Raw genomic sequence first — 16,541 nt, forward strand, 5'->3', positions numbered from 1 at the left:
ACCCAGCAGAGCGGTCACTTCATCATCCTGCTGAGCCCTCCGCTCCTCGTGACCCCACTGTCAACCTTCCGGTCTCCACAGACGTTCGCTTTTTTTCTTTCCCCCACCAGTCAATTCTAGTTTAAAGCCTTCTTTGAAACATGTTCTTTCCTTTCTCCTGTAGGTCCCTTCCCTGCTGGCTGGCTCTTTTTTTAGGGACGCTGTCCCGAGAAGCTGTAAAGGGCCCCTCACAATAGATCTTGTGGGAAAGGCATATTTCAGATCCCATCTGTGACCCCAGTTCTGTCAGCTTTATTCCCAGTCTCTTCTCGTTGTTCTGGGTGGCAGCGGGTGTCGTTCACAAAGGCAAACATTCTTTGTGACAAGGAGCACAGGGTCTCTCGTGGTCAAAGGCTCGGGGGACTTCAGTATCTTCCTTCCTCTCTGCCCCTCGGGGTTGTGGCGATTGGGAGGGCCAAGTGCCTCGTAGAACATGAGACCAAGCTGGTGTTTGGTGACACCGTTACTGTGTTATTTTTCCTCTTTAGGACTAGAAGGTCCTAATGTATAAGCCTAGAGAACAGAGCATGTCTCTTTCCCTGGGGACAGTGTCTTTTTCCAGGGACTTTTCATCCTGGTTACATCAGAGGAAAAGAGCCATCTTCCCCCAAACCCCCACCCCACCCCTGCCTTTTGTATTATCTTCCCCACCCACATACTGCCGGGCCGGGCAACGCCTTCTTATCCCTGGCTGTGTTAGAACATCAGCCTCAGTCACCCAGACTTACCCTGGCCCTTCAGCTCCTCTCCTTCTGAGATGCATGGCTTGGGAGGACCCAGAATTCACTTTGAACAAATCAGGAGCAAGGCATGTTCCGAAAACTCCTGGTGTATTGGCTAAGAAAAGCACCCCCAGGTAATGTAATGCTCTCAGATGCTAGGCGCTTCGCTCTTACAGGTCTAGGTGCTGACCCATACTCGCTCCTTCTCCCCGCTCCTCCCTCTCTCTCCACTCTCTCACTTTCTTGCACATACACTGGTCTTTGGAGCTGCTGACTCTACAGTAGGCCCTTGGCAGGCACCCTCACGCCCGCCCGCATGCCATCTTGGCGAATAGACTGTGTTCTGGTTTCGCCTTCCACCCTGGAGTCTGCAGGTTCTGGGCCTCTGTTGCCTCTCCTCCCCCTGCCCCTCCCCCGGGGTATGAACATCTCGTGTCTCCATAGGTGTTGGACAATCAGATAAAGAAGGACCTGGCCGACAAGGAGAGCCTGGAGAACATGATGCAGAGACACGAAGAGGAGGCCCATGAGAAGGGCAAGATCCTGAGCGAGCAGAAGGCGGTGGGTATTGAGACAAGCCACGCCATCTTACCAGGAAGAGGTTATGTACCTGCGAGGCCAAGAGTCACCCCGTCTCATCTGGTGACATGGTCTCTCCATGATACCCTACGAGGTTTTAGGTATCAGGAAGCTTTCTCAGAAACAGCTTCCTGTCCCAAGAGAACAGGGTCGGATTTATAAACCCAATGGCAGCCTGCTGCAGTGTGGTCTTTCAGAACTCTGGACAGCACCCAATGCTGCGCCCCCCTCCCCCCAACCCCCCCCCCCCAAGTCTCCCATGGCTCACTCGCTCTTTTTTTAATTTTCTAGTTTCTCTCCCTTCCAGCGTAAACTTGCTGGGCACAAGACTGGTCTGTGATGCTTGTCAATCTGTATTGTCACAGACCCGTCACTGGGGCTCTCCACCCCAGAATTCCCAAGGGAAGGGGGGGGGAGCGTAGCTCAGTGCTCAAGCACTTGCCTTGCATGTGTAAGGACACTGGGTTTGGTGCCATCGTCCTCTCTAAGGGAGGGTCCTGCCTACCTTTCATTTTAGCCTCCACCCTCAACTCCTACTGGTTAATAAGTTAGGAAAATGTAGAGGAATATGTTATTATGTACTTGTATGTTGGGTCAGAAGCTCCTGAAGGCCCGGGTTATGTACAAGGGACACGGAGATGTGAAGAGGCCTGCTTCTATGTAGGGTGAAGGCCTCCCACACAGGCCACTTAGTGAGAAGACCCTGGTTTCCGTTGGAAAAACAGCTGAATGCCATCCACCGGGCAATGACACCTGTGACGTTCAGGGTATAGCCTGGTGGCTCCTCTCACTGCCTCTGGCCAACCTATGGGTTTCTAAGGAGATGATCTGTTCAGCTCCCAGGGCCCACCTTAGCCCCTCTCTTCATGTGCCCGTTCACGTGTGAGGTGTCTCCTGTGTTTCAGATGATCAATGCGATGGATTCCAAGATCCGATCCCTGGAGCAGAGGATCGTGGAGCTGTCGGAAGCCAACAAGCTTGCAGCAAACAGCAGTCTCTTCACCCAGAGGAACATGTAAGCATGCTTCCCCGCGCTTGGCCACCTCTGCTGGCACAGAAAGTCTGTTCTTTTGTCTGATGGGAGTCCTAACTGGTTCAGTCCCGTGCCCAGCCTTCCTGTGTAGACTTGTGTAGTTCTGCTGTCCTCTGAAGGGCCTCCATCCTGCAGCTCCCCTTTGAGTTTGGTACTCTTTTGTACCTCAAGCCCCTACCGGACCACAGAGAAGTTTGCTGAGGCTAATGGGGCTGGTTCTAGCTTGGTTTGGGGAAGCTGCTGTCCCTCTTCCCCATGCTGACTTGCAGGTGCTGTCAGCAAGAGGTGACCTGCTCCCGTGTGCCCGGCTTTCAGCTGTGCCTTCTGCTGGAAAGAGCAAGGATGGCCGGGTCCATGAGTGCTCTGGCCCCGGTCTTCCTGCCAGAAGGATCACGTTCCTCGTGAATGTCGATCCCTCTAGAGATCTGAGAAAAACATTCCCATCTTAACATGAACCAGTTGGATAAGCTGCTCCGAGGTCTTGGGGGAATCTAGGTTTTAGTACTAGTTCCAGTCGGTGGGATGGAGAGGGAGCCTCACAAAGTTCCAGAAGGAGCAAGACTCTTTCTTGATGGCATTGTCTTTCACAGAGCATGCGTTACAAGCTCTGAGGAAGACACCTCTCCTCAGAGGAGACCTCTTGCTTCTCTGTAAATAGGCTCAAAAAGAGAAAAAGGAAAAGGTCTGCCACAAGCCTGATCCGGCAGCATCTGTCTCTTGTCCTTACTTAGTCCAACAGGCAAGGGACTCAGAGCAGGGATGACTGGAAGGGTCCCAGGCTCCTCACATTGATGAGCCTGCATCAGGCTGCGGCTGATCTTGGGGTGTCCACTGCCCACTCATGGAAGATGTACCTTCTCACTCTGCCTCTCTGTCTGTTATCCCAAGCAAACCTGTTTACCTCTGATTATTCTCTTTGGATCCCCTCCCACCCCACCCCTACCAGGAAGGCCCAGGAAGAGATGATCTCAGAACTCAGGCAGCAGAAATTTTACCTGGAGACGCAGGCCGGGAAGCTGGAGGCCCAGAACCGAAAGCTGGAAGAGCAACTGGAGAAGATCAGCCACCAAGATCACAGTGACAAGAGTCGGCTGCTGGAGCTGGAGACAAGGCTGAGGGAGGTGAGGAGGAGGGTCGGTCCCTGGGGTGGTTTTGGGGCCGGGGGGTGGGGGGGTGGGAGCCAGTTCAGGAGCCAGCCAGCTTCCAAAGGTAAGCCAGCACACAGCGGAGGCCTTGTACATGGTGTCTAAGCATAGAGTCTGGGCCACGTGGGTTCGAATTCACTTCTACTTATTACCAGTTCAGAAAATAGCATTGTATGTATACAGATGCATACTTACACACGCTACAGCGTGCCTGAGGCAGTTGGAGGACAACTTTTGGGAGTTTGGTTTCCTCCTACCCTTTAGGCTCTGGGGAATCAAACTTGGGTTGTTCAGGCCTGGCTGCAAGCCCTTTAACCTGTTGAGCCCTCTCGCTGGCCCCATCATTTTCTGTTCATAACTAATATGTCCATGCTTCGGCCTCCTCATCTGTGAAGTGTCAGCGGTGATGTTCCTCCCTCTTAAGGCTATGTGAGGGGCCGTGTAGGTTGATGCATCTGTCCAACAGTGGCTGAGCAGTTAGCTCCCCCTTCAGCAGGACTTAATGAGGACCACGAGGTGTACAGTACAGGCAGGGGGCTGGTTACAGGCCTACGGCTGAGGCAGAGGTGTCCTAACGACGGGAGATGAAAGGACAGCCAGGCTTCTGTTTGCCTGATACAGGGAAACTGGGCGGAGCCACGCTTTACAGAGAATACAGCAAGGCTTGGGGACAGTTCCATCAAAGCCAGGAAGTTAGATGCAGCTGCCCATTGTGGATTTGTTAAGGACCTACTGTGTGCCAATTAGTAGCCAGGGTATAATGTGCTAATGTGAGATGAGTGTTCCTGGCCTTGGGTGTGCATCCAGCTAACTGACCCCAAACTAGCAAGACTGGAAAGCCATTCCTGCAAGTCAGACACCCAGGCAGGTGTGGGGATAGTGCCTCATGCAGGGAAGACACACATATTTATGATGGGGTTTGTGGAAGAGCGTACTTTCTTAAGGAAGAGACTGCGGTGGAGAAGGGGTCCTCACAGCTACAGATGTGGGCTCCAAAGACAACATAATCCTGCTTCCAGGGCCTGCCAAGGTCTGGATCTCTTCCGTAGCATCACACAGAGCGTCTTACAATGTCTTCCCAGGCATCATCTTTTTATTGCAAGTTCTCTGAGACAGAGACAGCCCTGGCTCAGCCTCCTGAGGGCACCGTAGGTGTGAGCCGCAGAGCATGGTTTAATTGCTTTTTAAAAATGGGATTTGTAGTTAGGTTTTTTTTTTTTTGGTTTTTCGAGAGAGGGTTTCTCTGTATAGCCCTGGCTGTTCTGGTGTCCTGGAACTCACTCTGTAGACCAGGCTGGCCTCGAACTCAGAAATCTGCCTGCCTCTGCCTCCCAAGTGCTGGCATTAAAGGCGTGTTCCACCATGCCTGGCTGTGTAGTTAGTTTTTTTTTTAAGTTTCCTTCCTTCCTCCCTCCCTCCCTCCCTCCCTCCCTCCCTCCCTCCCTCCCTCCTTCCCTCCTTACCTTCCTTCTCTTGATTTTTAGACAACCGCTCTGCATGACTGAGACCCTCCTTGGAGTGGGAATTGGTCTCCCTTGAATCCTCCAGTCTATACTTCATTCTTCCCAGAAAGATCAGCCTTAGGCGTGTCAGTGCAAATAACCCAGACAGATGCTCTCAGCCTGGGCACAGCAGCAGCTGTCTTTGTCTTTTGTGGGACGCCTGACTCGCCAGCAAGAAAGACAACACAATAGGATCCTTCTGCACACGTTTATTGGGCTGCGCATTGACTGTGTAGGCGAAAGACCCCGAGCCCTGGGCCTCCCACTCTTATATACTATCAGTTCCCATCCACTCAGAGCAGGCCACATCACCTCACCAGGTACGTAGCTTCAGCTAATCAGGGCAGCAGGGGCATATCTCCACCAAAATGGCTTCGCCAGTAACCTGGTACACCTGCGCAGCTCTCACGATGTTTGTGGCTTATATTCAGATGTATGAGGAAGTCAGGTGCAAGTCATAAGACTTAGCTGCAGTCCCCGGCGCCTTCTTGGGACTGCTGCCACACCTGCTCCCCACAGTCTTTCCTTCCCACGTCTGTCTATCTGTCCGTCTGTCTGTCTTACTGAGCCTGCGCTGTGCGGTAGCTCACCTGGGAAACAGTTCACCACTTTCCCCCACCCCCAGGATGGTAGGAGAAACTTAAAATGTTTCATAAGAGGCTCTGTATTCTCCCTGGGAGTTTCGGAGTTTAGCTCTAAATAGAACAAGGCCAGTCGGTCTTCTCTGGGAGGCATGCTGGTACTGAGATTCGGGGCAGAGGCCTCAACCTCCAGTCTTCTCTGCCTTAAAGGGCCCTGAGCTTTCTCCTTCGCCTCTGTGTGCAGTGGTAGCTCTTTCTATGGCCCCCTGGGCTTCTGAGCGCTTGCTAAGTGCCCAGCTCTCAGCCACCTGATTTCCCCTTGACTCGCTCTCACCCATGCCTCCTGGTTTTGCCGAAGGACATCTGGGGAAATTTGGGGCTTGCTGGTAGAGTCCCAGCCTGCTCTGACAGCTGGCATTTTAATGAGACAAACAGTAAGACTTCATGTTTGCAAACACGAACTCCCACCATACTTCCTGGGTTCGAGCGCCAACCCTGCCATTTTTTTATTTTGTATTTTTTTTAAAGCTGTGTAACATTTGCATAATTGCCTGATCTCTCCAGAGTGCAGTCTGCTTATCTCTTATCTGTAGAGTGGAGGTAATGGCGACACCTTGTTCTTCAAGTGCTTGGGGAGCTATTTTGAGTGACCCTGGTACCGTTAAGAGTGTCTTCTGCGGTCACACCATCTCGGTTACTGTCACTTTAGGATCTTGGGACTTCTCCTTTGTTGGAATTCCCAGGTGAGCTACCACACAGCACAGGCTCAGTAAGACAGACAGACGGACAGATAGACAGACGTGGGAAGGAAAGACAAAGTTACAGCGAGTTAGCACATTAGCAGTGAATTTCCTACCTTTTCCTTCATAGGGTCTCTTCTCTTCCGCTGGTGTACTGGAGTCACTGACCTCGATCCCTGGGAGATGCCCGCCTGGCAGCCACTTAACTCTCTGCTGTTCCTTGTTCCCTGCCCCCCAATCAAATTAGTCACAGGTGTTGTTGGTTAAATCTTTTGCAATTCCTTCTTCTCTTGGCTCTGGTGAGCTGGGACTTGGATGTCACCTTTTGTGAAGTTCCTTCTTTGCTGGGTCACCACCACCCCACCCCACCCCCGTCCCGCTGTTGTCAACTCTTGTAGATTTCCTGTGAGGACAGCAAACGTCGCTTACTCATTTGGCATGGTCCTGAAATGGCTTCGTCCCTGCTCAGTCGAACCTGACCAGGACCTTGTGCATGCTAGGTTCACGCAGAATCCTGTATTGTGTCTCCAGCCCTTTTACCATCTGATTTTTTTTACCACCTGATTTGGCTCCTGTCGATTGTCACTTTTTATGATTTTTTTTTTTTTTATGTTTATGTGTTTGTATGTGTACCATGCATTTGCAGTACCTGCAGAGGCCAGAAGAGGGCGTCAGATCTCCTGAACCTAAAACCTCTTGCTTTGCCCTTCTGTCTAAGTCCATCCCACTGAGCTTGCTCTGCCTGCCCGGGTACCTCAGCCTGTGGTGTCCCCAGGGAAGCTTGGTGCGCTTTGTCTTGGTCTGTACCTCCCGGAGCCGGTGGAGGAGGATGTCAGATCCCGGGGAGCTGGAGTTACAGGTGGTGCTGAGCTGCCCCTGATGTGGGAGCTAGGAATCCTCAGCAGGAGTCGGCCACTGTGCCTCTGTTGTTTCTACAGCAGCCTTCCATGTCCCTACCCGACCGACCGTCACACTTGACTGCAGATAGCAACTTTCCTCTTGCTCCTCAACTCGAAGGCACAGGCTGTCTTTCCTCTCCGTATCCTCCTCGACACAGAAATAGCTCATTAAATTTTCCTTAAGCGAATGCATAAAACATCAAGTAGAAGGATGGTTGTTCGGGCAGATGGAGGAAGGGTGCTTACCTCAAAACATGACATTATTGCAGGCTACCTAACGGGGATAAGTCAGCATGAGAACGTCTAGAAGAAATAGCATCCAGCCTATTGTGGCATTTGTGTTCCGACTGTGAAGGTGTCTTTGTCACTAATAGATGTTATTTCTGTCCATTTACCTTTAAGTGTCCTCCTCATCCCGGGGACTCATTAGGTTTCATCTGAGGCTCCCTTGTCTGCCTTGCCTTGCCTCCCTTTGGAAGCCTGCCTAAGCATCTGAATAAGGGATGGTCAGTAGGGCTTGGGCTCTAGGACTCTGCTCACTGCTACCCAAACCTGTAGCTGCCCAAATGCCTTTCGGAAGAGAGGGAAACCTTTGCATAGAGCCTCTGTGCGTCCTGTGTGTGCTATAGGCCACAGAGGACACCACTGCTATGCGGTTGTTCTCTAAGAAGCTCTGTTGGTGGGGTGGCAGTGGGACAAGCCTTTAGTCCCAGTCCTTGGGAGGCCGATCTCCGTGAGTTCAAGGCCAGCCCAGTCTGCATAGCAAGTTCCAGGATACTGACCTGTGTAGGGGAAGAAGACATGTCTGTGTGTGTGTAGGCATGGTCAACGCAGACAGTTTCTCTCCAATCTCTCTCTGAATATTCTCAGTCTGTGGTTGAATGAACCCATGGGAGAGCTCACTCTACATCCTGCTGTATCTCTCAGAGCTATCGATTTCTGAGAAGCCCGAGTGTGACCCACTCTGCCCAGGCTTAGCTGTTGGATCCAAGACCAGGTCAAAGCTTCAGGCTTTGCGGCAGGCTGTGTCTTCACAGCCTCTCTCTCTACAGTCTCCTGAGTGTGTCAACCCCTCCACAGGTCAGCCTGGAGCACGAGGAGCAGAAGCTGGAGCTGAAGCGGCAGCTCACGGAGCTGCAGCTGTCCCTGCAGGAGCGCGAGTCCCAGCTGACCGCCCTGCAGGCCGCCCGGGCAGCACTGGAGAGCCAGCTTCGCCAGGCGAAGACAGAGCTGGAGGAGACAACTGCAGAAGCGGAGGAGGAGATCCAGGCGCTCACGGTGAGTCTGTGAGCATCTCCGAGAGGTTCAGGAGGTCTTAGCCAGGATGCGAGTAGGCGCCAAGTGTCTTTGTTTACTCTTAGAGATGTCAGGAGAAAGGGGAAAAAAATGATTCCTGGGTGCGGATGGTGGGTGGGAAAATAGCTTGTGTGGAGAGGCTTCTCCTTTGTTGGCGTTAATACACTAGCTCATCCAGGAAGATCCTCCCCTGTGCACTTGAAAAATTCCTCCTGTGTTTATCTGTTGTTCCTCTTTTTAAAGTGATCATTGTCACACGTGAGGTTCATTTCAGCTAGAGTCTGTGTACTTGGGTCTTCCACTTTGGTTCTTGATAATCAGAAGAAAAATTAATAATTTCTGTCCCGCAGTCATCTACTTCTAAGAGCCTATATTCCTGAGTCTTGTTTTTCTTCTTTTTTTCCTTTTTTTGCTTTGTTCCTGCTTGGTCTCATTTGTATTACTGTTTCTTTCAAGGTGTATTTCTGCTTTATGCCTTTATCTTATTTTACTTTATTTTGTGGATGCTTTGAGTTGTGTAGTCCTGAGTGGTCTTGAACTTATAATCCCCCTGGTCTGTTTCCGAGTTGCTGTGATCCCAGGTGTATACTCCCATGCTGCCTAGGTTTCTCTCTGTTTCCCCCTTTGGTTTATTTTTATTCAGTAGTTAAGTGTGAATCAATGCTATGTGGGTGCAGTATCTGCGGGGGCCAAAAGAGGGCGCCAGAGTCCCCAGAGCTGAAGTTGTAGGATACTGTGAGCCTGCAGACACACAAGGTGCTGGAACCAACCTTGGGGCCTCCAGAACTTAGTTATCTGGAATTGCAGGACACAGTCCTCACCCATGAGCCATCTCTCCAGCCTCGATCATGTTTCTTATGTTTCTGGTATGATGGCGGTGGGAAAAACTCTCCGGAAGGAGAGATATCCTCTCCAAAAGCAGTCTTATCAAAGTTGCTGTTTCTGAGAGACAAGCTCACGGAGTGGGAGAGAGCCCTCCTGCGGTTGTATGTGGGAAGCCAACACTGGTCTCACACCTCCATTCTTCCTGGAAGACTTTTTTGGCCACCCCCACCACCAGCGACCATTCTACAGGGACTGCTCTAGGGTGACAGGCAGAACTCCCAGAGGCTCTCCTGGGGAACGCCAGTCATCAGCTTCCAGAGCAAGATGCACCTGCTGAGTTGACCAGGATGCTCTGGGTGGGTGACGCTTCAGGACCGTCTGCTCAGAGGACCCCACCCCTGAGGGCCGGAGAGACAGCTCCACACTTGCTTCTATTCCAGAAGACCTGCGTTTTGTTCCCAGCACCCATATTGGCTAACCTCCAGTTCCAGGGGATCTGATGCCCTCTTCTGGGCTTCCAGAGGCACTGCAACCCCCTCCCTGCCACCTCCCCCTTCCCCAACACCCCCCCCCCCCACACACACACATACACAAACACACACGTAAAGGTAAAATAAATCTTTAAGGAAAGCAAGCAAGCCCCGTTAGAAGGTGTTTGGAAGGCTGCATGGTGGGCACAGACTCTGAGCTTTGGTGGCTATATTAGACATGCCCACACATTTCTCATAGTAACACACTGTTCCTGCCAAGCAGATGGGCTCAGTCATGCCTGCTGGTCAGGGTGCCCTTTCCTGTGGGCAGGGCACAATGCAGCTGATTTATTCAGTGATTTTTTTTTTTAATGGATATCTTATCAATTCCAACCCCACTTGGACGCTCGCCCCACCTACACCAGCTAGTCAGTCAGTCTTTCTGTGTCTCTCAGACTAGAGTTTCCTTCTCTAGGTCTTTAGCATGGGCTCTTTAAGACTTAGCTTGTTTGAAAGGTGTGTGTGTGTGTGTGTTTGTATCTTTAAACTAGTTTTATCCTTAACATTGCCGCCTGTTCTTGGGTTTAGGAAATCCCATCATTTAAACAAGATTGAGAATGTGATGTTTTAGGGGCGGGCTCTCGTGGAGACCAGTGAAGGCCACAATGGTTTGCATGACAGCGGTGATGGAACACCTCCTGTAAGAAGCCCTATACGTCCTTGGTTTTCTGGGACTTCCGCCAAGTGTGGATATTGATCGAGCCCTAAAGTTCTATCATCTCTCCGAGAACACTCATTACGATGCCACGTGTCCCCAATATCTGGTTTGTGGCGGGGGTGTGGGGGATAGCAGTGCCGTCTCTCTGTTTATGCTCTGCTTTGAGAACGGATTGAACGCAGTTTGGCAAGACAGAAAGCCGGACACAATGAGATCGAAGAGGAAAACAGAAAGTAGGTGCACGGAAGACAAAATGAACGGGGCAAGGAAGGACGGAAATGGCCTTGGAGGAATGTGTGCCAACAGGAGAACCACTATTATTGAACGCATTGTGTCATCTCCTTTCCCCCTGCGTGAGCATCCAGGCTCCGAAGCGAGCAGACAGACATCGGCAAGTTGATCTGTGGGTGACGAGCACTTGCCGTGTGCCTAACACTGTGACTCTTAGCCCTCTCCCCACTAGGGAATCAGCTCACGATTCCCTTTTCTTGGCAGTGCCCAAAGATGAGGCACGGATCTCACTGCTCTGCAGGGACCGGGAGGGCAGGCAGCGGCCATGCATCTTCCCGTGCCCCTGTTTGGACGGAGGAGGACATAAAATAGAGCGTGCGTCACCGCCGTTTATCTGTGGGAAATGAGTCCCTTAAATCCTGCCCCGTTGCTGGGTGGAGGGTGCCGTGTCTACTGGCTGCCTGAAGCCTCGCACAGCAGCCAGTCACGACTTAATTTAGTTGGATGAGATCACTGCCTCCAAGAATCTTCACAAAGAAACAAAACAAAAGCCTTCCCTTGCTCGTTCTAAAAACTCAGTCTCTCTCGCTCTTGCACTTGATGGTCCATGGAGCATAGGCTGTGCTCAAACTCAGGGGAGAAGCCGAGCTGGCCAGAATGGCAGGCACCCCAGCCTGAGAGGGCCTGAGGCCACACAGAAGACCCCTGCCTGAGGAAGAAAGACAATGGCAGAGATGCGGTGGGTCAGGCAGCTGCTGGCAGACATGTCTTCCACTCCTGTTCTAGGGAAGTGCCCCACCCCCAAATACCTGTCCATTCCGAGGCCCCCTCACCTTTTTTCCTCCTCCTCCCCATCCTCATCCTCCTCCCCATCCTCCTCCTCCTCCCCATCTTCCTCCTCCTCCCTATCCTCCTCCTCCTCCCCCTCCCCATCCTCCCCCTCCTCCTCGACAGGGTCTCAGACCTGGTTCTGGGCATCACGGGGCTGCCAAGTCAAGATCTTGGTTGACTTGGGACATGGCCATAAATGCCTACTTTATTCCCTCCTCTATCTAGGCTATCATTGCTCAATTCAGAGAGGCCATTGCCTCCCAGGTTGGGAGCAGAGCTCTTTACCTGGCGCAGCCTCCACCCTGGGAAAAATCTGATGGCACTCAGTTACTTCACAGTCCTCCACTGAAAGAGGTTGGTGGGAGCCGCTGTGGGCCTTTGTGCCCGCTCGGTCCCCTATTCTCAGTTACCCGTCCTGTTGATGGGTCTTGCACTGAGATTGGTGGAGATTGAGCCGACACAGGCACCTGCAGCAGGGTTAAACTTCAGCAGAGCCACGCTACTGAATTTTCTGTCTGCGTTCCATCCAGAGGATGGCACCGTCCTTTCCTGCAAGGCAGAGACCCCGAGGTGTGCCCTGAGTAGCCGGGAGAGAAGAGACGAGCACCTGAGAGTGCCAGCAAGGCTTCTCAGGTGGCTCCGTGGTCCTGACCCCATTTGGTCAAGAGACTAAGCTGAACAGTGAGGAGCCAAGAGCTGGGGGCACTGATGAAAAGATCCTCCTCCCGGTGCAGGGGGATTCTGGAGCCCAAGCCAGCGCCTTTGATTTGTTGGAGCCATTAACCAAGGAGGCTCTCACCCCTTCACACAAACTTCAAGCCTCATATCTAATTAGTTAGCTGTTGGCGTAATAGCCAAGATGTGAACTTGGGGCATGAAAGTGCAGAAAGGATGGAGGCCCACAGGCCGTGGGTCCTGGAAGGCGGGCCACCCGAGCACTGCCGTCCTGTCCTCGGCCCTGTGGCCCTACAATGTTTCATCTGGGCTGCTCTTAACTTCAGTTGGCCAGCCCTCAGGGCCACATTCTCTTGACTCCTGCCTAACCTATGGTGGCTTCAAAGTTCTTGTCAACATAAATACTGTGCTAAATAATTTCGACAACATCTTCCACTGTAGTTCCCTTCCCGATAACTTTGCTCCCACTTACTGAGCACGTGAAGACAGCCAGAGAGTGTCCCTGGCCCTTGGGCCAGGCGGGCTGTGGTCTGCTCAGCTCAGCCTGTGTCAGTCCCTCCCAGCCTCTAGCTCTGGGCTTCCCAAACGGGCCCAGGGACCCTGCACGCTTCTAAGGTTTGGATCTTTTCAGAGCAATGCTGTCTGGTTGGCATATCTCACTATGCTAACATCTTCACTTTCCAGGGCCCTGATAACGTCTAGAGCGTAACCATTTCCTATAATACCAGTACTTACTGGCACCCAGTAACCACTGGTCGAATCCAAAGCTTGTCTTAGGTATATCACCATACCTGGACGGATGCTGTGTGGTTCCCTTTTCTCAGTTTAAAGGAAACATAACTCAAACCATCTTCTTTTCAGTTTAAAAAAAAAGATTTATTACTTTTTATTTTCTGTGTATGGGTTTGCATGTCTGTCTGGACGATGTGTGTGCAGTACCGAAGGAAGCCATAAGGGGGAGCTAAATCACCTGAAAGTAGAGTTACAGATGGCTGTTTGCTGCCCTTTGGTGCTGGGAACCAGATTCAGGTGCCCTACAAGATTAAATGCTCTTAACTGCTGCGAGCTTGCTTGCTCTCTCTCTCTCTCTCTCTCTCTCTCTCTCTCTCTCTCTCTCTCTCTCTCTCTCCCTCTCTCTCCCTCTCTCTCCCTCCCTCCCTCCCTCCCTCCTCTCCCCTCACCCCCTCCCCGGCTCCTCTTACCTGTTCCTTTCTGGGATTAGATGGGTGGTTGTTAGAGCTGATAGTGATGCTCACAGCCACAAGGGACCAGTTTCCTGTTTTGTAGTCATTGCTCCCACCAAAGATAGAGTGTAGCCACACTGTCAGTGGCCTGGCACATTCTGTCCCAGAGGGAGCTGGCACCTGTTGTGTTCGAGTGATCCAGAGGCCCCATCATGGTGAGTTTCATGGGACTGAATCACCCAGGACTACTGAGATTTCAGATTCCGGTGGGGCAGGTAGATGAGGTTTTAATGGTATTGAGTTGTTAATAAGGAGTCTTTACTGTTAATAAGAAAGTATAACACAGCCGGGCAATGGTGGCACATGCCTTTAATACCAGCACTTGGGCGGCAGAGGCAGGCGGATTTCTGAGTTCGAGGCCATCCTGGTCTACAGAGTGAGTTCTAGGACAGCCAGGGCTACATAGAGAAACCCTGTCTCAGAAAACAAAAAACAAAACAAGCAAACAAACAAAAAAAGAAAGTATAACACGTAAGAATGCTTCAATGCCCCTTTGTGGGCCTCAGCTTAGAAAGAAATGATGCCACTCTCAGAGGGAGAGCGAGAGTGAGAGCGAGAGCGAGTGAGCGAGCGAGAGAGCGCATGCAAATATGTATGGTGTGTGTGTCTGTGCTTGTGTGAATGTGCATATGCCTTTGTATGTATGTTGTGTGTGTACGTGTGCGTGTGCGTGTGTGTACACACATTAGTGCTTGTGTGTGAGTGGGCTTGTGTCTGCCTGTGTGTGCGTGCACATATGTGTGTGCATGATGTGGAGGCTAGAGGTCTGTGTCTGGTGTCTTCTTCCATTGTTCTCCACTTTATTTTTTTCCCACATTATTATTATTGTTGTTGTTGTTGTTGTTGTTATTGAAGCACTATTCCACTAAACCTGTCGCTTGCCTGTTGGCTAGACTGGCTAGCCAGTATGTCCCTCGAATCATCCTGCCCCAGCCCCCCAGGGCTGAGGTTACAGGGGCGCTGTCTGGTGCTCAGCCCTTTAGGTCCGTGCTGGAGAACAAGCTCACGCGTGTGCACTTAACCAAGGCAACTCCCCAGCCTTGTCTGCACATCTCCTACAGTGACGATTTATTTAAGTAGGTCAACCTGGCTTGCAGACCGAATGCCTACCTCTCTCCCATTTTAAAACAACTGACCCAACCTGCCAAACTTGCTGACCCCGCCTACTGTAGAGGAGACTGACTTAAGATAGAGCCTTCACATTGTCCACAGCGACCACTGGGTGGATTGGGGGGCGGTTCATGGGGTCAGGCCGTGCTTAGTCATTGGTTGCAAATGGGATTTCAAATGGTGGGGGGCATTGTTCTGAAGCTGGATAAATGTTCTCCTCGCGCAGCGAATTGGTCTGTGTTGATGCTGGCACATTCGCTCATCATCCCAACTCTATAATGAAATACGGGGACAGTCAGGGTCTAAAGAGAAACAACTGATTTGGGGGTCACAGTTTTGATGACTCTTGTTGGTGATTGGACGTATGTCAAAGCAGCATGTGGCAGACACAGATCCCGTACCTTGTGAGCAGAAAGCAAGGGCGAGCCGGATGTGGTGGCGCACACCTTTAATACCAGCACTTGGGAGGCAGAGGCAGGCAAATTTCTGACTTCGAGGCCAGCCTGGTCTACAGAGTGAGTTCCAGGACAGCCAGGGCTATACAGAGAAACCCTGTCTCAGAAAACCAAAAAAAGAAAGAAAGAAAGAAAGAAAGAAAGAAAGAAAGAAAGAAAGAAAGAAACAAAGAGCGGAGGGGGAGGGTAGGGGCGGGACCCAAGGTCCATTTAAAGGTCACGACTTTAGGGACCCTCTCACTAGACCCACAGCAACTCCCAGTAGTGGGTCTATAGTGGAAAACATCAAGACATAGTGTCTGTCTGTCATCGTCCTTCCTGAAGGACTCCTGTATAGTGCTGATTTGCAGGGGATACGTCCCCCTCACCCTATGCATGCCCTTGACAGCCATCATTTCCTCCTTGCCTGGAAGAGATACTTTTGCTAAAGAACGCTAGGCAAACTGACTTTAGTTGCCTTTGTTTTCTCTCACACTGTTTAAAATGCCACTGTGCTGTCCTCAGGCCCAACCCTCCCACAGCGCATCATCCGAAGACCTGACCCTCTTGTCACTCCGACTGTGCCGCTTGGAATTTTTGTTTTTGTCAACCTGACCCAAGCCAGGGTCACCTGGGAGGAAGGAGCTGCAAACTAGAAAATGTTCCCATCAGGCTGGCCTGTGGGCAAGCCTGTGCAGCAACTTCTTGATAACTGACTGATGTGGGAGGGAGGGCCCAGCCCCCAGCCCACTGTGGGTGGTGCCATCCTCTCGGCAGGTGGGCCTGGTTGTATAAGAAAGCATGCTGGCCAACTGAGCCTTGGGGAGCAAGGCTGCTTCAATTTCTGCCTCCAGTTTCCTACCCTGCTTTAGTTCCTGCCCTAGCTTCCCTTTATAAAGCAAATAAACCCTTTCTTGTATCATAGAGATAGAAACTCTTCCCAGGGCAGCCTCTAACTGGGGCATCAGTAAGGCAACTGCAGACCAGAGAAACCACTCCACCCGTGTCTGCCTTGGTGGACCAATGAATTTATTAGGGTTACTTGTAGGGATGTGGGCAGCCATACCATCACGTTTCCTCCTTTCGGCCATCTCTTACTGCTGTGCAGTGTCAGGGGAGCCTGTCCCTTTCTCGTGCCCCGTGAGTGAGGCCCCGTACTGGTACAGAGAGGATTGCCCGGTCCAGGGTGGTGATAGCCACGCCCAACCTAGAGGACGGCCACCTGGCACTTAGCCTGCTGGTCTTTCTTCAGCTTGTTTGATGAGTTTCTTATTGCTGGGTTTAAGCAGTTGGATGGTAATGTGCTTAAGAATAACTGTCTCTGTGTTTCCTAGGCTGGGGTTCCCTGAAGGTTTTGGACCTGTGGGTTCATAGCTTGTAGCAACTGTGGAAATTTGTGGCCAATTCTTCTCGAAGCATTTTCTCCAGCTCACTCCTGAACTCCCTCAGAGGCTCCAGTTAATTTGG

At 51.6% G+C, this 16,541-nt stretch overlaps 1 protein-coding gene across 16 annotated transcripts in view; it reads left to right on the top strand.

Annotated features, from left to right (window-relative positions):
* The window catches only part of Cit (citron rho-interacting serine/threonine kinase), a 163,238-nt gene that overhangs the window by 99,202 nt on the left and 47,495 nt on the right, over positions 1-16,541 (top strand). For all 16 annotated transcript variants that reach the window (XM_085837071.1, XM_085837070.1, XM_085837073.1 and 13 more), the window contains 4 exons: positions 1,206-1,322; positions 2,246-2,355; positions 3,320-3,494; positions 8,321-8,518. In XM_085837071.1, coding sequence (XP_085693197.1) covers positions 1,206-1,322; positions 2,246-2,355; positions 3,320-3,494; positions 8,321-8,518 — 600 coding nt within the window. The remainder of the gene's footprint in view (positions 1-1,205; positions 1,323-2,245; positions 2,356-3,319; positions 3,495-8,320; positions 8,519-16,541) is intronic.

The sequence above is a fragment of the Mus caroli genome, unplaced genomic scaffold (genome assembly GCF_978045245.1).
Source record: "Mus caroli unplaced genomic scaffold, Mus_caroli_1 scaffold_4, whole genome shotgun sequence".
Classification (NCBI taxonomy): Eukaryota; Metazoa; Chordata; class Mammalia; order Rodentia; family Muridae; genus Mus; species Mus caroli.